Source organism: Podarcis filfolensis, assembly GCF_964270895.1.
Source record: "Podarcis filfolensis genome assembly, chromosome: 5".
Lineage (NCBI taxonomy): Eukaryota > Metazoa > Chordata > Lepidosauria > Squamata > Lacertidae > Podarcis > Podarcis filfolensis.
The window spans coordinates 53,938,963-53,964,301 of record NC_139608.1 but is presented as its reverse complement, the minus strand read 5'-3'; the positions used below and the strand labels follow the sequence as shown (position 1 = coordinate 53,964,301).

At 41.8% G+C, this 25,339-nt stretch overlaps 1 protein-coding gene across 1 annotated transcript in view; it reads right to left on the bottom strand.

Annotated features, from left to right (window-relative positions):
• Positions 1–4,176: 4,176 nt before the first annotated feature.
• Positions 4,177–25,339, bottom strand: part of HTRA1 (HtrA serine peptidase 1) — a 44,928-nt gene continuing 23,765 nt past the window's right edge. Inside the window, exons 3-9 of the mRNA XM_083616998.1 lie at positions 25,118–25,322; positions 11,982–12,176; positions 10,715–10,747; positions 8,961–9,075; positions 8,541–8,598; positions 7,149–7,244; positions 4,177–4,892 (exon numbers count right to left, since the gene is read on the bottom strand). Coding sequence (XP_083473124.1) covers positions 4,724–4,892; positions 7,149–7,244; positions 8,541–8,598; positions 8,961–9,075; positions 10,715–10,747; positions 11,982–12,176; positions 25,118–25,322 — 871 coding nt within the window. The 3' untranslated portion in view covers positions 4,177–4,723. The remainder of the gene's footprint in view (positions 4,893–7,148; positions 7,245–8,540; positions 8,599–8,960; positions 9,076–10,714; positions 10,748–11,981; positions 12,177–25,117; positions 25,323–25,339) is intronic.

Below are 25,339 nucleotides of genomic sequence, written 5' to 3'. Positions count from 1 at the left end.
CCCCCTGCTAGGGGCGGAGCTTGGGCTCCCGCCCACAACCACTCCCCTCTCTTCCAGGGAGGAGAGTCTTTGTGGTTCGAGGACCCGACCCCCGCAATGTGAAATGAATACGCAAGGACACGTGATAAAAGGTTAATGGGCAAGAAAAGACCACAACTTTATTGATTACAGCAGTGAAAAGGTATTGGCTTAGGCATTGGATGTCTAAAACAAGGGAGTTTATTCACCAGTAGGTGCAGCCTGTTGATGGTAATCCAACTATAGGCTCTCCCCTGATGTCACCGAGGGTCGTGCCATGGCCTCCGGCCAAGCAGGCATCGGACAGAGTACACGACCGCCAGATTCCTTTAACGGAATACCCAAAAATTGAAGGCATAGGCAATGGCCACACCTAGCCCTTCGACACACCACAACACATTATTCCAATGCCTAACCGCCACCCGAGCCAAAAAAGGCTCGCCGCCAATACCCTCACAGCTGTAACCAATCCCAAATGCTGTTGATGACACTATCTAGCCAAATGTCGTTCCCCTGGTCTGAGAGATGCACCCTGTCATTCCGGTATAAGGCCTGGTCGCCGATCCGGATACGGTCATGATAAATGACTCGGCCATTCATGAAGCGCACCCAACGGGCCACTGCCCGATTTACGAGTTTCCTGGTTTTTTCAATGGCCATACAGTTCTGCGCACTGCGCCAAAAAATTCTCTTCAGGAAGGAGGACCAGAACACCGTCGTTCTGGGACACAAGGCAGCAAACGCATCCAAGTCTCTTTTTATGTTCCACAACAAGTCTGCACTCCTTCTGTTAGCAAGGTCATTTCCCCCTAATTGAATGATAAGGATGTCGGGAGGGCCGAACGTGGCTACTTTCTCCAACAGCAATGGCATAAGCTCTTCCCAATGCATGCCTCTTCTTGAAAACCAGGAAACTCGAACTCCAGGTGGCAAACCAATATTAGGCGCGAGGCCGCAGCTGACCGCCCGTACGCGGGCCCAATGGACTATACTGTGGCCGCAAATCCACACACTTCTCCTGAGCACAGCTGAGGATGAAAGGACAGAAAAACAGGTAAGTAGGGGTAATATAGCAGAGTGCATTCTAGCGAACATAACTTTTATAAGCGTTGGATTTCCACCGGCCCATTTCCTTAACCTTATCCGCAGGCAGACCCAAGTGTGCGGCTGTTGTTGCGGCGCCAATCCTGAATGAGTGCGCAGCATACTCCTGGGAAGATAAACCACAAGCCTCAATAGCTTTGCGGAGTACCCTGGTGAATTGGTGTCTCAACAAGGGTGACCCATCTTCATGAACCAGAAGCGGTCCCGGGCCGGGTGGTCTGAGGTAGAGGTACCGCCTAGTGTCCTTTACCGGGCATGGGCCCTGCTGCGCCAACGCTGTAAGCTTAACTAGAACACCCCTACTGGCCTGATCAGTTTTGGACTGACGTATCCACACCGTCAAGCTAGATTCGGACAACTGCATGTCCTCCCTAAGGAGGCCGCACGTTGAACCTCCTGCACTAACTTCAACCACAACTTCACCAACTCTCAGAGCGCCAAAAAAAAGGCGATAGCGTACGCCGTGGAAAAGAGGCAGGCCTCAAACTTGGTCCAGCAAATTGACCTGAGCTTTATGCATATCTGAGATAGCAACCCATAAGAAATTGGCTTACGGCCCTCGGCCCTGGGGGGTTGTAGCCTGCCCCAACCTTCAATAGCTCTGCGGATCAGGAAGTCACTACACGGATCGGGGGAAAATGTGGCTTTAGCAAAGAAGCTGATGGCGGCTACGTGTATCTTTAAGGTTTTGGGAGCACGTCCCAAATCGTCAAGATGAGAAAGGTACTGCAGAACATCATCAGTGGTGGATGGCACGTTATGCGAAAGCCCAGATATCCCAGACCTGAAACCCAGGAAATCGCACCAGGCCTTCTTGTAAGACCTGAGAGTGGAGGGTGCGGCAGACGCTAATACTCCCTGTATTACTTTGCGTCTCCAACGTTCCACAGGTGCTCCGGAAAGGGTTCGGGCAACAGTTGTGCTCCAGGTGCTAGCGACCGGAAGCGAGATATCCCCGCAGAAGGGAGGAGACCCTCGCAGACCGAGATGACTGCATGGCCAGTATGTTCACCACTGCCAGGTTGTCGGTCCTGAAGCACACAGGATAGACTAATCCTGACCAAAAGAGGAAATCCCCAAACTGTTACTGTTTTGATAGATTGTCATAATATGAGCCTTGGTTGGATGCGGGTGGCGCTGTGGTCTAAACCACTGAGCCTCTTGGGCTTGCCGATCAGAAGGTCGGCGGTTTGAATCCCCATGACAGAGTGAGCTCCTGTTGCTCGGTCCCAGCTCCTGCCAACCTAGCAGTTCGAAAGCACGCCAAAAAGTAGATAAATAGGTACCACTCCGGCAGGAAGGTAAACAGCGTTTCTGTGCACTGCTCTGGTTTCGGTGTTCCGTTGTGCCAGAAGCGGCTTAATCATGCTGGCCACATGACCCGGAAAAACTGTCTGCGGACAAACGCCGGCTCCCTCAGCCTGTAAAGCGACATGAGCGCCACAACCCCAGAGTCGTCTGCAACTGGACTTAACTGTCAGGGGTCCTTTACCTTTTTTAGCTAATAATAATAGCATGATTAGGAAGAAAATAGATGCTAAGTGTAACAACTTACGGGGTGCTTTTAGGTATGAACCCCAGGGTTGGAACTGATTCACTGGTTAAAAAAAAACCTGTCCTATTTGCCATTTCTCCATCAGTGCATTATAGGATCACAAGGAAGGCATGTCCCACCACATAGAGAGCAGCAAAGCAATGTTCTATCCAGACATCCTCCTAGTGTGTGAAATGTTTGTGTTATGTAGCTGAAATGGCAAAGCATGGAATAAGAATCCTGTTACATTAGTCAGCATACTGAGTCATGGACTGTCGGTTTCAAAGGAGAATTAATTAGGTGTTAAAAAGCAGAGGAAGGAAGGCAGACAAAGAGGGTCTCTGCACCTGTGCAATCATATGTCAATGCAATAAAATCCAATCTGAGTGCAATTGCAAAGCGGCTTTCAGACTGAGAGTTGCCTCTAGCTACAGGATCTGACTTCCAGTTGCTTGGCATGTGATGGGTGAACTGGAGCAGCACAGCCTATTAAGAGTGTATGAACCTACTAGGGACGCAGCATTCAGAAGTCTCTTATAGTACAAGTTTCCAATTGTTTGCACAACCACAGTGCACTCTTGGAAAATGCTGTTCCAGAAGTATGGCACTGGGTGTAAAGGACTGCCATTGTAAGCTGCGCATTGTTAGAACGAATCTGCAATGCCTGCAGTTCAGTACATTGTCTTTTGAAGCTTACATTAATATGCATTGACTGAATCATCACATGAATGGCCTTCTAAATCTAGAATGAGCCACAGGCTGAATGCTCATTTAACTACTAAGGTCAATCTATGCATATGCAGCACATTAATTCAATAGCGATATTATGTAAAAAAAATAAAATCACAATCCGTGGTCAGCCTGATCAACAAGGGAGATTCAGGACAGACAAAAAGAGATACTTCTTCACACAATGCATGGTTACAACTATGGAATTCGCTACTGCAGGGTATAATGATCACCACTGACTTGAATGCTTTGCTAGATGCTGGGGAGCATAAGAGAGAGTGGGCTCTTGCACTGATGTCCTGCTTTCTGCTTCTCATAGGCACCTGGGAGGCCACTGTGCAGCAAAATGCTAGACCAGATAGCCCTCAGGTCTGGTCCAGCAGGGCTCCTCTCATATTCTTAAATCAATTTGATAAAATCCATAGCAAAAACAAACAAACCATGCCATGGGCAGTAGTAAACACAAGCTTTACTACACACTTAGTATTCTTTCTAAACGCACAAAATTGCAATCTGAAGCAATCCTTCATAGGGCTCGCTAAGGACCCACTTTACAAAGGTTCCCATCAATGTGACAAATGTGGTTCTAAAAATTTAACATCAGTCTTTAAATACAGTGAAGAGAGGTGAGTTTGGAAGTTGTACATAAGCCATTTGTATCTGCCAGGATATGTAATGAAATTATATATCTCTATATGCAGTGCATAGAGTTTGGGTCAAGTAGGAATCACGGGGGGGGGGGGGGAGTTCTTCCAGAAATGAATTTTCATCAGGGAAAACACAAACGACAATACTGTTGGAAATATTTTAATTAAACTAGGAAAACAAGTATTCTTTAAAAAAAAATCAGCTTGGGTTCAGTAAGGAAATATCACTCGGGCTGTGTGTGTACAAGTGAGCATTTCAAACATGTTAGTCATCTGTCACTCATATAAACAATTGTATTTCCAGGAAGACTAAAGCTACAGGGGGGGGGGGGAACCACCAATGCAATGTATGGTTTACTTGTGGTTTAACTTTGGGAAAGCCTTGGTTCAAAGTAGTAATATATTTGCAACGTAGGTGGGATCAGATGTTGACCACAGAAATAACATTAACAAAAGGAGCAGCCTGTAGAGAATACAAAGCATACATAGAGAACAGAAGTATCATCTTGAAGATTGCATCGGTTTTGTACCTCAGAACTACATGAAAATTATTTTATTGGCCAATACATCTCCACTGAACATGCAGGTTGTTGGTCAAAAGTCTAATGTTTCCTGTACCAGCACAGAGATAATATAAGCAGTCCACTGCTTGCTATTAACAGATAACATGAAATCCAGCTCATGTTTCTACTTAAGGGTCAATTTCATCAGGTATCACTGTTAAAATAATGTCTTCATTGCCCCTACGTACTACCAAGCTGAGTGTATTGTCCTTTTTGATAATGTCACTGACATCGTTGGCAGAGAGTATTGGTTGCCCATTGATGCTTATAATCACATCGTTTTCTTTCAGGCCTCCGCTGAAATACAAAGAGATGGAAAATAATTACTTCAACTGCAAGAAACATATCTGCTTTCTGTAACAGCCACCCCCAAGATACCAAACCCACAACTCTTAAGCAAGAATACAACAGATCTTTAGCAAAACAGGTGATGAGAGACAGAGAGATAGAGAGACCTAGAGAGAGAAGCTATTCAAAAGGACAAATGACAGGAACATGTTCTGAAAAGCTGGGGCCTTTATAGATCCTTTTTAGAAAGTTCTGCCTTTCTAGTTCCTTTGTGCTACTACACAAAATAGATTTCACATGCTCTCTAGGTGGTGTAGCCTTAGCTCCTCTCCTTACTCTAACCTATGTGCACTCAATGGTGACAGAAAAATCAAAGTTGAGCTTATTCAGCAAGATTAAATCCATATATCAAGCTGGATGGTGCTGTTTGAACAGAGTTGGCAGAAGTCACTGACAGCATTAAGGCAAATGAAGAGGATACAGCATCTTTCTCCCTGTATCATCTTGCCCTTTCTTGTAGACAAATTCTGGCTCTGAGTTATGGAAACATTAACCCAGCTAGCGGGATGAGACATGATTCAACCCCTAAACATAATCAGTTTATAGCAGTCACAAGCTACTGCTGAGAAATGCCTTACACAAGCACTTCTTTCAGAAGTGTTTCCCCCCTCCCCACAGAAGTTCTTGTACGGACTGCCATTTTATGATGCTTAAGGGGGAACACCAAAGTGAAAGTGAGAAGGTTTTATTTCACTCTCTCTTATTGCAGCTCCATGAAAACAAGCATAGTATGCAGGACAAATAAAAACATTTAAATTGCATGCATTAAATTACTGGTGATTTCAAGCTACTTGTGCAACAACGAGGCACAGAACCCCCCCCCCTTTTAAGAAATGAGCATGGGGGTCACAAGGATTCGAAATATGTGCTTATGGGTCAAGAGAAGGGTACTATCTATCTATCTATTTATCTATTTTATTATTATTATTATTATTATTATTATTATTATTATTATTATTTCTATACCGCCTTCATCCAAAGAACACAGGGCTGTTTACAATATAAAAACACAAAAATGCACAACATAATAACAAACAAAAATAATAACCCCCCACCCCGTTTAAAAGGCCATAGATTGTTTAATTAGTCAAAGGTTCTGGAAGAAGAGAAATGTAATGAAGGTGCCAGGCAAGTCTCCCTGGGGAGAGCATTCTACCACTGGAAAAAAGAGTGCTTACTGTATTCCAGTGGTGGTGACTGTTGAGGCCAAGCGTGGCCGCAAGAACAGAGGAGGGAAGGAATTCAGCCCTGCATGGTCTCTATTGGCCTCAGCTCGTGTCAGAGGCTGGCGGGATTGCCCACCAAATTTGAATGGGCCAGAGATGGCCCCAGAGATGTGGGCTGTGCCTTACTGGCAGACCTAGTGAGCACAGCGCCCCAGGAGGCCACCTGTGGGGCATAAAAGCAGGCTGCACTGCCGAAAGGGCTGTGACCAAAGAGCACTGGATCAAGAGTATGGGCGTTGAGGACAAATGTGGATCGTTTGCAGGGAAGAGGACCTGGGGAGGCAGAGGAGGAGGCGGAACAGGTGGCGGAAACCACCGTAAATCGGTGTTGCTTTGTCTCTCCCTGCTATGGGACCTGCAAAGAGCTACCCTCCCCATCTCATCTTCTTTCCAGTTCAGGTGTGGGCTGCGGGAAGCAGGGGAACAGGAGGAAACTCAAAAGGAGCACTGGTCTGCTTTGCGGAGCTCAGTACTATCAGGAGCCCCGTGAAAATGCTATGCAAATAATAGCTACAAATTATTATTCTTGTTACCCAAGGAACTCCAGCAGCTACAACTTTCACCCCGTTCTAGCAGCGACTGCATGACACAATCACATGATACCGTAGCCGCACCCAAGTACTGAGTGCAGCAGTGATAAGAGCAACTGCTGGGTCAGCTCCCAGCTTTGGGACAACTGTGGGCTTGCTTTTGGGATCATGCCATGTGAACTTTTTGCAACAGCTGGGAAAAACAGTCTATTAGTCTCCCTCGCTCTTCTAAATATTGCTCAAGTCTCTAACAAATGGTAAAATGGCAAAAATCATCTTCTAGATTTATGGTATTGGGAAACCCAACAGATTTCCTGAAATAGCAGGCAGATGTCATCTGAGGGTAAGAACTTTCCTGCCATTAAACAGCATAGTTAAAGGCCTGCTAGGTGTTTATCCTTTAAGTGAATACGTGCAGGTTTTTGAATAAAAGGGGTTCTTTAACTTACGCCTCAGCTGGTGTATCTGGAATTACTTCAATAATATAGGCTCCGGAAATGACGTCAGGGAAGTCTTTATGGCGCTCCTTCAGTTCTTTAGCTTTGCTAGGAAAAACAAACCCAATCAAGTTAAATAAGAAACATATTTCCAGAAAAGCAAAACAAGACAACACAGAGGCCACTCTCTTACTTTTGACGTAACCTGTGCAAATTTCCTAAGTCTAAAGAAAGAAAGAAAAATATGCCGCCGCCACTGAGAAACATTATTCTGGATAGAAGTGCACAGGAAATTTTGCCTTACCAATTTGTTCGTTTTGCAATTATATTGGTTTTTGAAATCAGTATTGCTTTAGATCTAGAAATGTCCTAAGCCTTTGAGTTTAAGAAAGCATCTGAGGTTTGCAAGTAGAGAATGTTTTCTCCTTTTTTTGGCAGATTTTGTAAACTCTTTCTATGTCTCTGAATATCAGATTCTAGCTCTTCTGCTAAGTAGCTCTGCCAGGGAAAAGATGAAAACCATCTGTCCGTTGGCTTTGCAAATTTAAAAAATGGGCTGCAGTGTATGGCAATGGTAATCCAGAAAAATAAACAAGGGTCCAACTATGTCCTCCCCACCCGCAAAATGTAAGTGAACTGGAAATTTAAAAATAAATGAAAATCATCCAGAACACGAATGGTGACACATAATGATCCAATAATAAACAATTGTTATGATCAAACATATATGATGTAAAGAGTTTCCAGCTGATCTTTCCCTCAGCAGCACCTCAGAGCTGGCAAAACTCTCATTGAAAAGTAATGGATAAAGGGACAATGCAAACAGGAAATGGTGAAGCAGTAGCAACCATATCATCAGTATACCATTCCTCCTGCCTCAATTGCACCTTTTCTTTGTCCGCTCATCAAAGACATTGTATTTAAGAAAGAGGGTGAGAAGGCTTTCAATGGTTTAAAAAAAGATGGAAGTCGTATGGGGAAAACAAAGGAAGGCAGCACTTTGACGAGACGTCGTGTGACGTCTCCCCCACAAAAAGTGACGTTTCCCCCACAAAAAGTGTGTCAACCATAGGCTCTGGGTGGGTGGGGAGCCCTGGGTGCTCCAGCCCCCACAACATTCCCCATGATGGGGCTGGGCAACCACACTTTTTTGCGCTGGGGCCGTGCATGCCGTGGGGTCCTGCATGTCTGACGTCAGCACGCCCACTTACGTACATGAGCATATGATGTCAGCATGCTACGGGGTGTGCTGATGTTGGTCACATGTGCACCCATGGCGTGCGCAGCCCCAAGCACACATGGTTCTGGGGCCTAGCCAACGGGCCTGGTGTCAACAAAGAGTTGCAATTCCAGGCTAGTATATTCCTTGTCCAGAAACACCCACCCTGAAATTTTTAAACTTACCTAGGAGTAAGAGACATCATCCGTATGCCAATATATTTCTTCTTAGTTACAGCTTTTCCTGTTTTGAGAAGGAAAATGTAGCATTTATTTTGATTCGTCTTTCCCATCTGAACAGGAGACATTCTACCCCAAGGAAGCAGAATGATGTGGGAGATACCACTTCAGAATATAAGTGGGAAGTAGTATTGTTGAACACTACCTCTCATAAACAATATTATAATAAACCAGCACACAAAGGTGAAAGATTTGCTGGTGGGAGAATATTTTCCTGAAGTTTGAAGTGCTGCGACTTTTGTATACTGTGTAGCATGGCTCTTACTTCAGAGCAGATATGTGTAGGATTGAACTATTTCAATGGAACTTATTCTCATATAAATGTGTATAGGACTGAAGGTTTACTTTACCAGTACAGTACAGTACCTTTAGCTTGTCGGTCGTGTGACTCAGTGAGGAATTTTTTAATTTTGTCCGATGGTATTGCAAAGGAAATCCCAGCAGTGACTTTCAGAGTATTAATACCAATCACTTCACCATCCTGCAGTAGTGTGAATAATTAAGTAAGCATGAGCGGCCCAAATAAAGACTGCAATTTCTATCACACTTTAATCTGAGCTGCTGACCTTGCGTGTGATCTCTTTGTCATAGCTCCCTGTTCCTAAACTGATCATGAACTGAATGTACCCTGGAAAATTAAATCTGCCCCCCCCACCCCCGCTTTCATTTGGGTGAAAGCATCCTTCACTCTTTTTCTTCCCCACCCGCTTTGAGACGCCTGAGTGTGAAAGGACCAGGGTTTAACATCAAGACAACCAAGCTCAATGCAACATGCTTCCATGCATACGGCTCCACGTTCAATTCCTGGCATCTTCAAAGTCAGGTAGCAGAACTGGGACATTACTGCCCAAGAGCTGAGACAGCTGTTGCAAACCAGGACAGACAGTTCTACTCAAGGGAACGACTTGGTTATGAGATCAGGCATCGCCCCAGTCTTTTCTAGCTGCAAAAATATGCTCTGCACAACAGCTTGATACTTTCTCTTAAACTAACCAAAAAACTTTCCTTCAACTGGTTTCAAGATTTATTTTTCCAACAAGACTTACTCAACATGTTTGCTTTAAGGGACTCTGTTGCATTGAAATAATAAAAAAAAGAAAGTAGTCCATAATCATAGCTGGACTAAATGGATTTTTATTTTTTTAATCAAAATGGACAGAACCTTACAGGTATTTTGAATGTTTGCTTTTGGAGTAAACAATAGTTCTATTAAAGGATATGACACAGAAAACTTTCTTTTTAACAATAATAATTTTGCCAAAGCTGCCAAATAGCCTTCAAGGGAGGAAAATTTGAAGTCACACAAAAAAACCAGAAGACTTCAAGAATGGTGTCAAGGCAATCCTCAGAGGACTCTAATCCGTTTATCTGTAAAACTAGCATGTTAGAAAGAACTGGCTGAACTTCTTCATGTGCCACTATTTATGCAAAACTTTTCACTGCCTCACAGAATGGGGTTTCCAAATCTTGATAATACATTTCATCAATTTTGTGAAGCCAATCTCTACTATTTCCATTTTGCCAAAACAAAGCAAAGCCAACTGACAGTGTCTTACTCATGGCATTAGAATTCAAGTCTTCTAAGTTCTTGTACCGCACAAGCTTTTGAGTTGCTCACAGTCCACTGGCTATGCAGACAGTGGCACTAAAATATCACAAACTAATACCAGAAGGGTCAGCATCCCTTTGACCCCCTTGGGGGCTTAATTCTGACTTACACAGAATCATATTGCTAACATGCTGGTAGAGAGAACCATGCGGTAAACATAAGAAACTGACACAGGGAGTCTGCATTTCAGCCTCTTATATGCCTAGTTTGGGGCAGGGTGGAAATAAGATTCCAAAGAATATTATTATTCACTGAGAAAATACGCAAATATGCTACGTATTACGTTCATTTTGAAATATGCACACAGTAAATGTTTTGAATACTGAACTCCAAGAGCATCACACCATTTACCAGCACCAACATTAAAGAATGATTAATGAGTCTGATGTTTGTACAGGCATTTGTTAGCCTTCCTCTACCAATATGGGGAAAAGGGATGGGAGAGAGGCAAGAGAATCAATAGTAAAATCCAAAACACCAGTTAGAAGTACTATTAGAAAGGAACTCTTACCAGGTTTACTAAAGGCCCTCCGGAGTTTCCGTACTGTAAATTTAGAAGAAGAAAATTTGTCTTTAATCTTTCTTTTTCTCCCCCATTTACAACAGTTCTTTACATTTTGAAATAGAGTTGCTGCACAAAACGTTCTGGGAGGGAGGGGTTCACATTCATTTATGCACAGCATTCTCTTATGAAGAGGTTACTATACAAACATGGCTGGAATAAACTTGATATAGTTTCTGTAGCCTAGAATGCCTAAACTTTGCAATGACGGACTAAGGATTAACAGACCCCCTCTGGTATTGTTAGGCTGGGGAAAAGAAAAACCTTTACAATCAAGGCATGACACTTTGAAAGAAAATGCAGACTGCTTTAACTGTAGCACATGCAATCGCATGAGCGGAAGGGCCCAAAAGCATGAAGCCAAGATCTTGGAGAAGGAACAGGGAGTTCAAAGGGGGCTGATATGGAAGCCTTGCCAAAGCACACCACAGACCAAACAAACTACCATAGCAGCCAAAATGAAGTTCTCCTGTGTGGAGGTACTTAAATCAGGGGATTCAGTTTTGCCATTCATTGAATAAAACAAGACAGGGAGGTCTTTTACCTAGTATTCTTTTAAACAAAAGACCACTAAATTTCAGTGATAATTTTGATGCTTTCCTTTAAACATGTCTAGAGCTTCTGTTTTCCCCCAGTAAAGTTCCTGGTCACCTTTGCCTCTCTTTTAGTCTAAAAACTGCTAGACACTGATTCCTTTATTTGATGGCCTTGCTAACGAAGCTTAGGAAAATATGTCTGTTTTCTTAATTCTGTACACTCCTAGATTACAGGAAGTTAGCACAACTTTCTGAGAATTAGACCGAGAATTCTCCCTGAGAATTACCTGTTCTCTCAAGGCTAGCAGAAGAAGCACTAAAAGTTGATGTCTTATTAGTCCAAAAACTAGCTTGTCTCTTTAAAAAAAGCCAACAAAAGAACAGCAACGTGATATTTTGGCAAACTCTTTGATGGATCTTTAAAGATCTCTGATGAACATTGCCTGCACTTAATAATTCTAAGAGAATTCAGCTAAATATAATAATAAAAAATGTCTCTTTAAAGAGCAACCAGAAAGATCACTGCAAATTGCTTCCTTTGCATGTTCCAAGAAACAATTTTGGCCAATCCTAATGCATCAACTTTATAGGGATGAATGACAAGGCAGCAACAGAATCTGAATGTATTTTGAGATGAGAACCATGAATGCAAGAGAATGGCTTTGTGGAAAGTGACTTACATTGATAATTGCATCCGTTTGGATGTAGTCCATATCAGAGTTTCTAAGTCCCAGTTCTTTGCCTCCACGTTGGGTAGTGCTAACAATTCCAGTAGTCACAGTATTTTGAAGAGAAAATGGACTTCCAATTGCAACCACAAATTCACCAGGCCGTAACTCTCCTGAACGTCCGAGCAAAAGGACTGGCAACTTCCCCTAAGAATAGAGAGGGTCAAAATAATCATTAGTCAATAGCAACTCAAGCAACTTAAATAGTAACTTGAACAATGAATCAAGATATAAGCACAGCCAGCTTTCCTCCTGTATCAGGTAAATGTAATGGCAACTTTAAACAATTAAACAATTAAGTAATATTAATGACACTTCTAGCATAGTATTTTAATTTTGCATTGTATACTGTTTGTCAGGTAGAAGCACAAGAGGAGACAAATAAAGGGAAGGAGAATAGAAAAGTCCAGGTAAATTCTGGGGTGATGGCAAACTCTAGTGTCTGATTAATGAACTGTTTAAGGGGAAGCAAATGCAAAAGGCTCAGTTGCTGGTTCAGCAGTAGCCAAGTACAATCACTGGCTCAGGATATGTTGCTGTCTCAGTAGAAATGCTAAAGCGATGGCACTTCTCCCTCTTGGAGCCCTGATCATTGCCAAGGGCCCCATCTCTCACAAAGTCCTTTCCACTGCTGTGCCCATTGATGTGGCTAAAAAAAAGCAAAGCAGCAAACTAAGTAAATATCCAGTCATAAAATATTAATCTAATCCTTTTAAACTAATGTATTTCTTGCAGACATCTTTCACAAAAGAATATGTCCATCCCTTTAGAGATATAAATTAGCTTTATTTATAGGCCAGTTCACCCTTAACTGGAACACCCTAAGCATAGCACTTACTTATTGTTAATCTCCACAAAACTTCTAAAGCAGGGAAATATTATGTTGAGGCAGAGAGAAGGGGTGGGGGTGGGAATCCTGAAACAAAATGTTTTCTATGATCTGTCTAAAGCGATTCATCTATCAGATCAAACCCTGATAAGTGTAATAGATCTCCTGAGAGACAGACACATATTTTCATAGCTTCGGGTTATTTTTGGCAAGAAAACGAGCTATATAATAAATAGTTGGTGAGTAATGCAATTATTTGCAGTTGTGCTGAGTCTTCAAGCCTGGGCCAATATTGGTGAAACACTAGTTCAAAGTCAAGTACTGTATGACTTGGCTCAAGATCATCTGTGGGATTCAACATGCCTTCTGGAAAGAGTTAGCCTTCTCTTTCTGGGGTTAAAACAAAATCAGCTGCAAAACTCCCTTCCTCAGCAGATGTTATAAAACACAGTTTTGCAAAGCAGAATGTGTCATGTACAGAGAGTTTCCAGAAGAGACCAAGTTCTGTATCTTTTGTTTAAGGCATTTTAAGGCAGAAATCCTCAAATGACCATGTGTGAGACGCTCATTTGTCAGTTTCCTCTTATTCCTCAACATGGCAATCATCATCAATTTATGTAAGGTAAAAGCAGCCGTCCCTTTTTCTTTTTTGGAGATCCTGTTGAACTCTGAAGTTAAGTCAAAGAGCACAAATATTGTGACATCTGGAGTGCTACATGGGGGAAAATGCTCATTTGCATTGCAAGTGCCTCTTCCATGAACAATAACCAGGAATACATTTGCATGAACAGCACAGAGTGGTGTAACTTAAGCCTTACCTTTGTAAAGGCTCTTAGAATGGGAATGGATAAAAAAGAAAACCAAAAGGCCAAAAGGGCCTAAAAAATTCAGATTAGGATGAAAACTCTGTGTTGTGTTAGCAAATTAGAGTGATATTGGTGCTACCCAGAGATATGCATGCACAGCAGTGGGCTTTTCATTCATGTCTAATTGCCTAAGCAATTAATAGGACTAGCAGCTACCACTGGTTTGGGAAAGGTGGGGAAAGGGGGAATGGTTTGCAAAGGTAATCACTGCTGCAGCTATTGGCAGACATGACTTAATACATTTTGTTCTGCACACACGGTTACCGGCTCAGTGCCAAATTCTGTATACATGATCCCTGTACCAGAAACCATGTGAACAGAATCCTTTTGCCAATGCAGGTCCTAATCCAGCATAGGCTGCGTATCCGAAATCCTATTGCAAGTCATAAATGTCTCTTGCTTGCTGAGTGGTTAGCATTTTAGAAAGCAATCTACAGTAAAACATGTCAAAGGAATGCTCCCACCTCGTAAAAAGAATTAACAGCAACTATAAATTCTGAATGACAAAGGAAGGGTGACTAAAATGAGCTGAAGCTGAAACAAAGGCAAAATATCACAGTGCTTTTAAAAGTCTAATATGAGCCAGTTTGTTGACAACTGATAAACACCAATTTCAAAGAAGGAACTTAATTTGAAGTTATTTATTTAATCCATTAATTTAAGCAGGACCACCAGGTGTGCATGGTGTTTTATGGAGTACAACAGAGACAGATCCCAGCCTCACGACTGCCTAAATGAAACAGGAAAGCTGTTCAATGCATACATTTTTGAAAACAGTATTACTCTCTCTCCTGTATATGGAATAGAAAATTTTTTTGTGGGGAAGGCCCAGTATTTTGGAAGCTTCAATTATGATTTGCTTTTTAATTTATCTTTTTACAATATTCAGGGACAGGGTAGCAAAGAGTTATTAAAGCAGAGGAGCTAATTAAATGCCTTCCAGCAGCATATAATGAGTAAATGAAAAGCCTGGACATGCCTAGATTTAAATCTTTCCAAGTGCCCTCCCTCCCTCCGCATGCTGAGTCACTGACTTAACTATGTAGCCCAGAGCAAACCACAGTCATTGTTTCTCTCCTTTCTGTGCGCCCCCTCCTTCCTTCCTTCCTTCCTTTAATCATCCTATTATCATGTGGCCTCATGTAATGTTCATAAAACACAGACCCAGCACGTATTATTTCAAATTCTGAAAGTCAAGGCTGATGTTAAAATAATTAGTCTCAAAAGCTTTGCACCCAGCATTTGTGGGCACAGAGACCATCACATTTCTCCCAGTGCAAATGTATTTGGGTTACCTGGGTGAGACGAGAGAAACGTTCAGGGACTTAAGCCGGCCATCACTTCTCATTGTGGCAAGAATCTAAGCTAAACAATGCTTTCCACCTAACACTGTGCAGGAAGAGATGTAATTGCAAGGTTAGATTTCCTGCAGCCTGAACAGAAACACTCAATTAAGTGCAGGATTTTATGTTTGCTGCATAGCAGGATAGTGATAGGGGCATCCACAGTGCATTTGGAAATGTGGTGAGGCAATAGTGCAATGTAAAAAAGATTTGACTTACATCAGCTTCAAAGGGATCCAATTCAATCTAATATAGGTCAAGGCAGACTCTAAAACCTAGTACTAATCTCCCAACCTCCAATTTAGAAGTCTGCCACATCACTGACTTTGATTAGAAAACTAGCACAGCCAGAAGTATGCTGGGGTAGAATCTTTTCCCCTTATGTGCTAGTTATTTTACGTGCAGGAAGTACAAGGAAGAAATACAGTTTATTTATCACAATGGGATTCTGCAACTTCATTTGGTTGCATGCGGAGATCAGAATCAAGTAAGGTACATTTGTGAATGGGAACTATCTTCAACAATTTAAAAGCCAAACTAGGTGCAACTTTCAATTCCTTTTGGTGCCTATGGAGACTTCCTATGAAACACAAATACCGTATTTTTTGCTCTATAAGACTCACTTTTTCCCTCCTAAAAAGTAAGGGGAAATGTGTGTGCGTCTTATGGAGCGAATGCAGGCTGCACAGCTATCCCAGAAGCCAGAACAGCAAGAGGGATTGCTGCTTTTACTGCACAGCGATCCCTCTTGCTGTTCTGGCTTCTGATATTCAGAATATTTTTTTTCTTGTTTTCCTCCTCCAAAAATTAGGTGCGTCTTATGGTCTGGTGCATCTTAGAGAGTGAAAAATACAGTAACTCCCAGGAACATGGGCCGGGAAAGCACTGCAACCCACCCCGCCCCCAATATTAATGTTGCCAGTTTGGTTGTAAGAAGTTAATACTTTACTGTGGATGCTTGTGAAGAAAACTGAAATTGGGTCCGCTCCTGAAATAACTGCAGTAAAACTGATGTCTATAGTGAGGAATTAAAAGTGGCTTTAATTTTTATTGGCCTTACAGCTTGAAAGTTTACAGGAAATTCATAAACAAGAATACAAGAGAGCAGAACTCTATAAATCTTATTTTTCTTAAAGAATAATATTGATTCCTCAACACCCCCACTCCCAAAAAGAATTCATACACTGAGCTGACAGCAAATTGCAAAACATGTAGCAGCAGCAACCCTGGGAAATGCCTGAACTAAATGGCAGCAATCTATTAGCAGAAGTGCTGCCAAAACTCAGACAGCCCTTACTATATTAAGTCAGGAATGCTTATTTTATTCCTTTAAAAGATGCCAAGAAAAACAATAAACTTTCCAAAGTCAGTATATTCACAAGCCTGCAATGCATTCACACGGTCTAACAGATCAGACCAGCGAAGAAATCCTATACAAAAAAGTAAGATTACTTTACACTGTGTTGCCAAAGTATGACTCACTGAATGAAACATTGATTTGTACCCTCAAACGTGTAAGGGAAATAAGTATCAATTATTTTTTAATAGAAGCAGAAGAGGTGACACACAGCATCAGCAGGATATCAAATCCATTATGTGATATTGAGAACAAATTTATGGATGAAAGTGGTAAGCAAATCTCAAGGAGATGAAAGGACAATAGTGAAGAGGAAAAGAGGAACGTGATGCACACATGCAAGATGACAAATTCACAAAGACAGCAGACGTATGGGCACCTTGCGATGCAGAGACCTGGGAAATATGGTATTTCTATTTCACAGCTAAAAAAGAATGTACAAAATTTGGGGGCATCTTATACACGGGGGCCATCTCCCCCCATCGGAGTCCCCCAAAATAAGGGTCGTCTTATACATGGGGGCACCTTATAGATGAAAAAATACGGTGTGTGTGTGTGTGTGTGTGTGTGTACACACACACACAAAATCACTGGGATTCTTCGTCCGGTGTTCCGGTGATGTGGGGAGCTATTTAATGCCTAACACAGTCTGCATAATTTTTAAAATTCTGTAACTTGAACCATCTTACTGAGCCAGTGCTATGAAGAGGATGCAATGGATTTCATACAAGGATTTACATTCCTGTTTTCAATAAACTGGAAAGTGAGGGTGACGCGTGCAAGAAATCACACCTACCAGCTGCTCCTGAACAACTAGGAAAATGCACAACTTATTATCCCTTTTCATTTTAGTGAAGCAAATGGGGCAAGAAGAAAATTCAGAGACAGACAAGCAGATGTGTCAAGCAGATTTAGTGGCAGCCAAAGACAGGTGACACAAGTGAATGTCAGGCCAGGGCCAAGAGTTGAGTTGCTTCCCTTTATTTAAGGCCCGTGTGAGGGACCTTTGTCCTGCCAAAGATTGTTGAACTAGAACTCCCATTTGCTATAGGCCATGCTTGCTGGGGCTGATGGGAGTTGCAGTTTAGCAAAACCTGGCAGGTCACAACTGAATTACAGTTACCTCAGTCATCTGAGGGTCGCTCTCTAAGGGAGCCAGGAACAATTTTTTGGACACCATGCCGATTGGACAAAGACGTGCATGGTCTTCGCCTTCCCTTGAGTGGCTTTTTGAGTAGTTAGTGGGGTAATTACTAGATTTTCATTGCATGCTTTATTATATTAGTCAAACTCCTGTCTTGGTAATTAAGGGGCAGGAATGGACAGCCAGACCAGTCATCAGGTGCAAAGAGTCACGACTGAGGCCCCCACCCCCAATAATTTAGCTAGTCCTAGTAACTTTTGTTGTTGTTGTTGTATACAATAAAAGTTGTGACAATAGTTTAATCCAGTATCAGTGTCTGCCTCATTACTGTTGCCACAATCAACCCTTGAGTCTTTGGAGGCCTGGTGCTCTAAAACAAGTTGCAGGCTTTCTCTGACCCCAACCAAACCTAACCCAGGTGATGAACTTGATTCTAGGGCACCAACACTGCTTGAGGCCTACCTGCTTCAGCAGTAGGAAGTGAATGCGAACTTTTGCTCTCCAGATTTCCCTCTCACCCACTACTTTCCCTTCTATTTGTCTGATCCATTCATGTGGTTTCTCTTCCCTTCTGTAGCGCTGCAGTTACTGTATTTGTGTGGCCAGAGGGGGGTTTGGCTATTTTTCTGTGTACACAGCCTGTGTGGAAAGCAGCAAAGCAAGCTGTGTGTGTTTATGTTAATGGCCAACAGTTCTGGAAAACAAACTGGTTGCGTTTCAGAGGTACCTCTTACAAAACATGTGGAAGTGATCTTGACCCTAAAACATATAACTGGACCTCAAAAAAGTTTCTTCTCATAAGTTTACCTCTTGGTGGTTTTAGGAGATCTAATGGAGGCAGATTTTTTAAAACAAAAACAAAAAAGGCTCTAAAAGCTATTTCACATGCTCGGATGGTAATTTTTCTATTAGTAAATTGTGGCAAAAGTCACTAGCTAGTTTCAAAACACATCAGAAGACTAAGACCTCCCTAAAAGCAAACCTCAAACAGTGAAATGGCAAAAAAGACTGCCAGGTAGGGAGGTAATTAGGTCTCCTGGCACAGAAGCATCTGCACTATTCTCCACCAACCTGGTGTCCTCCACATGTTTTGGGCAACAGCTCCTTTCATCTCTGGCCATACTGACTCTGGCGGATGGAAACTGTACACCAAAATATCTGGAGGGTACAGGTTGAGGAAGGCTGATACTACACCATATTGCAGCAGACACTAGATCATGTCACACACAATCATTTTTGCAAATTAATAGTCAAACCATCCTCCTTTCAGTAACCAGGCCTCCTTACTTCAAAGGTTAGTTCAGAACACTTTGAGTTAATAGGAAACATTATATGATTTATGGTTGCTTTCAGACATCACAAGAAACTATAGTTATTAAGGGAATGAGCCTAGACAAGCGTTGGACTCATGCACTCCCACATCTCCTTTGATGAAACTACAAGGAAGTGAACCAAAATGTTCACTTCTGTTTTGAACCCTAAACGGTGGTTAATGTTAGCTATGGTTATTGAAACAAGCCAGCTTCATAAATACAAAGTTAATTTGTTTCAGTAAACCACAGTTAAGGTTAAGCACAGTTTGTTCAGACATAAATGGTGCTTAGTGAAAAATGGGACCATTGCTTCTGATCTTGCAACTGTGCTGAAGAGGGAAGTATATGAGTCCTGATGCTCACATTGGTTCATTCCCATACTTATGAACTAGAATTTATCACTAAGTCTGAATGCACCTATTGTCCCAGTATCAATCTAGTTAGCTGCATTTTCAAAGTGGGTGAGATTATTCATCTACAACAGATAAGGGGAACTTGTGACTCTCTAGATCAGGCATGGCCAAACTTGGCCCTCCAGATGTTTTGGGACTACAATTCCCATCATCCCTGACCACTGGTCCTATTAGCTAGGGATGATGATGTTGGTCTTTGACCCTCATCAGTTGGCAAGGCCAATAGACAAATACGATGGGAGTTTTAGTTCAGCAATATCTGGAATGCCACAGATTCCCTACCACTGGTCTAATAGAGACTTCATAAGCACTGGAAATGAACATGATTGTTTGCTTGGTTGGATTTCTTCTTCAAATCACAGAAGTCAAACATAAGCAGTGTCCACCAGTATCCTCTCTATGACCCTTGAGAGTTATTTTAGAGCTCTGCACATTTCTGGCAACTTCTAAATAGGAAAGAGATGCATTTCCTGCATCCATCCCAATTACCAGGACTGTGTTATTCAGACAACTAATTGGTAAGACGTTCAGGAACTTGTTTTGGAGCTAAGAGAGGCAACGTTTCTAAGTCCAAGTTGCCGTGTTTTGTATAGTCAAGCTGCCCAAGTGATTAATAAAATGTCTAGGGAGAACCACTCACTGTTCAGGAAAGGGGAAGAGTGATCTATGAGGACTTATTGGCTTCTAAGGTGAACACTCCAACTCTATGCTTTCTTCTATGGAAACTTCCATGTGGGAGGTCTGTTCAGTTCCATTTGTTTTGGCTTTCAACCAGTTATCATGTAATCACAATATGTGACCTGCATTCATGATAGGGGTTGTTGTTTTTTTGGTCCAGTTTATTTTTGCTAAAGGAACAGAAAAACTTTATTAACCCTTTGGTTATAGTTCCATTAAGTCCTATTTCCACTGCTTGTTAGAATATGTGTTTGGTTTGTGTGTGTGTGTGTGTGAGAGAGAGAGAGAGGGAGGGAGGGAGGGAGGGAGGGACACAGACAGACAGACAGAGAGACAGACAGAGACAGAGAGACTGACTTATTTGGTCAGAGAGAATCAAAAAATGATTTGAAGCTAGATGGACCAGTTGATTAACTCACTACAAGACAACTAATGGTTTCACTTTCACAGCTCCCTTCCTTTTCGTGGGCTTCCCTTGTGTTAGTTTTCCAGAAATAAATTTTTACTTCCCTCCCTAGAGAACAAAGTTAATAAAGAACCTTCACTCTTCAAGATGTCTTCAAATTATCCCATATTACTATGTATCTCCATTTGGTCAGCACAACCTTATGGAAACTGAAGGGGGACATCCCAACAGATCTGTTTCTCATTTGTGCTAAATTCTTTTCCGTGGAAAAATGGGTTAGTGAGTGCAAACCAGTTCATTCTACTGGTGCCTGTAACTCAATACTTTATTTAATTTCTTTTCCTGTTTAGTAAAGCAGTCTGTCCTAAGGCAGAAGTCCATCACTTAAAGGAAAATTGCATGCTTGGGAATGAAAGAACACAGCAGTTTTAGAAATGTCAGTGGTGTGGAATCTTTAGAGTAAGTCGCCTTGTGCTTTCTTTTTACCGCAGACATTCCATATCCCATGACAGAATTTAGTACTCATATTTGCATTATCTGGCCAAAGGAGGAAATATTCCCTTCTGATTCAGAAATACAGTTAAAAGAATCATACAGTCAACAATCATTTTTAAATGCATTAAGTATTACTATCAAATTAAATGATAAATAAGCCCATGTGCTATACAAATTAAGCATTTATTTATTTATTTGATAGAAGTATAAAGTGGCAAAATAGCAGGGAAGTGACTGCAGGTAAGTTTTTACCTCATTAGTCAATTGTCTAATGCTTATACAGTGGTACCTCAGGTTACAGACGCTTCAGGTTACAGACTCTTACTAACCCAGAAATAGTACCTCAGGTTAAGAACTTTGCTTCAGGATGAGAACAGAAATCGCGCAGCAGTAGTGCGGCAGCAGCAGGAGGCCCCATTAGCTAAAGTGGTGCTTCAGGTTAAGAACAGTTTCAGGTTAAGAACGGACCTCTGGAACAAATTAAGTTCTTAACCGGAGTTACTACTGTACTTAGAAGAGCACTTGTCTAACATTCGCAATCAGAATCTTTGTTAAACATATTCCTCTTAGTAGGAATAAACCAATTGAACTAATAAACTAACTGAAGAATGCTGCATATAGTGAACAAAATGAAGTTTAATAGGCTGCATGTAACGCACAGAAGTTGAAATGTGCTCAAAAAGCCATATAAAATTACTTGTTTTGAAACTACATAGATTTTAGTTATGTGTGATGTGACTACATACAACTTCCTAGCATGCAGTCCTAAGATGTCTTGGGGCCACAGGGTTTTGTGAATCTGCTTCTCTGTGGAAGGAGCATCCTTATTGAGAAGGTGATTGGACTGGATCTGGCCCCCCAGGCCTTAGTTTGCTTACCCATGGATTAGGGGGTTGGGGAGTACACAGTCCCTAAGGCCAACAAGGCCCCAAGGCCTTACTTTGCTTTCCATTGGGACCAAAGCTTTTTTACGAATAAGAATAAAAAAGCATGGAAAGTTGGTAGAAAAGCTGATCTTCCACCTTCTGCTCTGCCAGTGCTAATTCTTCTTCTTCTTCTTCTTCTTCTTCTTCTTCTTCTTCTTCTTCTTCTTATTATTATTATTATTATTATTATTATTTATTGAATTTATATACCGCCCTATACCCAGAAGTCTCAGGGCGGTTCAGAGAATAAATCTAGCAGGGCTTTGGCTTTGGAAGATTCTCTGCTTCAGATTTTCCTTCCTCTGCCCCCTTTGGATTGCCCTGCCTCTTTGCATTAGCTAAAATACTGTAACTGAACAGCATTTCACAGGAGCATTTCATCCTTTCCAGAAACAATAGATAAAATAATCCAGGAAACAATGCTTAAAAGGAAATTGCTGAACTCAGCTACTGTATATGTCCATCTGCTTACTTCCTCTGTTAATCCTTGCCAAAACTCCAACTTGCAACAGTGTCCACCACTGTAAACTAAGGAAGCTCCACCCACTGTATTCTCTACATAGATATAACACGCTCTTAACTCCTCCTTCCCAAACCTCTGGGGAAATGTAAAATAAAAAATATTTATTTCACTCTTTCTGCTAACTCTCAATTGCACTGAATCAACATTCCAGATCCCTAAAAAGTCATGGGAGGATAATTCCCATTACCTATGCTGATCATGGCTATCTGAAATGAGCTAATATTTTTAAATATGTGTACAGCTCTTTATCGTAGATATATGCCCCGACACTGCCTGTTCTACAGGCATAAAAATCCTTAATAATACATAAAAAGAGCAAAGATGGCATCTCAAACACTCTGTACATCACTTCAAAGCTATGCTTCCCCCCATGAGGTTCTCTTTGCATATTTAAGTAAAACATTTATGCAGCACAGTAAAAAAGAAAAAAGGGCATCCAGGCAGTAGGATGGAGCCACATGATAATGATTGAGCAGTTTAGTAACTGCTGGATCAATAGCCCCAATAGGGTTTGAAATACTGAATAAAGTATTGTGTGTGTGTGTGTGTTTTAATTTTCCCAGAGCACTTAGCAATGGAAAACGAAACAGCATTTGTCCCTTTAAATATGCCAAATTGTATAACGCAACACACACACACACACACAAACACACACACACACACACACACACACACACACACACCTGCAGTGCATTAAAGGGAGGTTTTGAAATAGCATGAATACAGTGGCAAAGCAAGCTCACCACATGAAAACCAGAGTGCACTCTAGGGCATAAACAAACATTATTCTTGCTACGTTTTCGGACAGAAATCAAACACATGCCAGGAGATGTTTTCCAAAGAACTTGAGTTATGTCTTAATTGTGCTTTCCCCTTCCAAGGCCGCAGTACTGAATTAGGGCACATCTGCACAGTAACAGCCTGTGCTCCCAGCTGGACTCTGTAGCGCATATGAATGGGAGGAAGCATCGCCCTGGAAAAGGCAAGTACCTTTTGCCCCAGGGTGACCCCATGTTAAGGAGGCAGCCATGCAGAATTAACAGCCTGTTTTGACGCCGCAAAAATAATTTGCCAGCCATACTGACAGTGCGCTAGAAGCGCTTCTTTGTATGTGGGCTTGAAGAGTGCGTGGTAGGAGTATATTCAGATCCAAACACAAGAAAGGTCCAGCCGTGGTGCTAGGCCAGCCCACCGCATGTCGTTGGACTGCATCACTCATCATCTCATCAGCCCTAGATAGCATCTTGGCATTCTTTATTCAGAGCACTGCATGTCAAAGGGTAGAAGACTTTGGAAGTAGATATTGAAAATGCATGAGCCCTTTTCTGGTGGGCTGCACATATGTTTGCAGGAGTGGGGATGAGCTCACTAACCTTTGCCCCTTTGTCTGCTCTCTGAAACTTGGAAGGTAGAGTGAGGACTCAGTAAATTATTTAGAACATAACACCGGTCTTGAAAGATCTACATTGGTTCCCAGTACGTTTCCAAGCACAAGTCAAAGTGTTGGTGCTGACCTTTAAAGTCCTAAATGGCCTCAGCCCAGTATACCTGAAGGAGGGTCTCCACTCCCATTGTTCTGTCCGGACACTGAGGTCCAGCTCCGAGGGCCTTCTGGCGGTTCCCTCACTGCGAGAAGCCAAGTTACAGAGAACCAGGCAGAGGGCCTTCTCTGTAGTGGCACCCGCCCTGTGGAATGCTCTCCCACCAGATGTCAAAGAGAAAAACAACTACCAGACTTTTAGAAGACATCTGAAGGCAGCCCTGTTTAGGGAAGCTTTTAATGTTTAACAGACCACTGTATTTTAATATTTTGTTGGAAGCCACCCAGAGTGGCTGGGGAAACCCAGCCAGATGGGCGGGGCATAAATAAATAAATAAATAAATAAATAAATAAATAAATAAATTATTATTATTATTATTATTATTATTATTATTATTATTCCTGCTTCAGACTTTGCCCCCCTAACCTGTAGTGGGCAGCAGGCATGGCAACATGGGGGCAGAGCTTAGCATGCTCATTCCTATTCTGCTCATGTGCAGCCTTTGCACACAAGCAGCAGGTCCAAGCACGGCTGTAGAAACACGTGACTGTATGTCAACGTGTGCATGGCAATACTGAATCAATGTCAACTCTGTGTATTTCTATCACAGCCAATCATTGCTTCTCTTTCTAGATGGGTAATAATAGGTAATGGTGCATCAATAAATCTCCTAGCACACTTGCAAAGCTAATCAGGGTCCAGAATGGTTTCAAACTGGTTGAGGACTGCTTGCTGCGATTTCTGCACTGAACGGGGTTGGACTAGATGTCCCTCAGGGTCCCTACCAACTTTACAATTCCATGATTCAAATAACTGGTTCTGGCATTTATATCAGCTCCTCATACTATGGCTAAGTTGCTCTTACATGCTTGCAGAATCACATGAAATGGGGATTTTTTTAAAAGGCAGCACTTTATTTTTTAGTCTTGCTGAACAACTTTGCCAGTTTGCAGCCCAAAAAAGTTTTAGACCCTTTTGATGACTGATACTGCATCACTCTCCCAGGAGGTGAATTTTTAAATGACTAAAAATCAAAAGGTATTGAATCCATTGCTATACTGACATCCTAAGTATCTTGATATGGTTGAAAGTTTTATTTAAACTTGATTCAACTATATATTTGGCATGTAAATATATTCATACTTCTTTCCAAGTCCATTGTTTGCTATAAATCTAGTTTTTTTCATGTAAGAATATATCAATATCAATCAAATAGCAGATGCATAAATAATCCCGTGCTCATAATCAACTTACCGTAGTGTCTATTTTTATTAGTGCAATATCTGCTTTCTCGTCAATATCTTTAATTTTAGCTTCTCGTGTTTCACCATTCTTCAGTTCCACTTTCACTCTGTTCTTGTTGGTAACCACATGGGCATTTGTAACTATCAGTCCATCTTCGGAAACAATAAAACCTGAGCCACTGGCAACAGGAACTTCCCTCTTTGAAAAAGGCAGTCTAAAAGACATGGAATT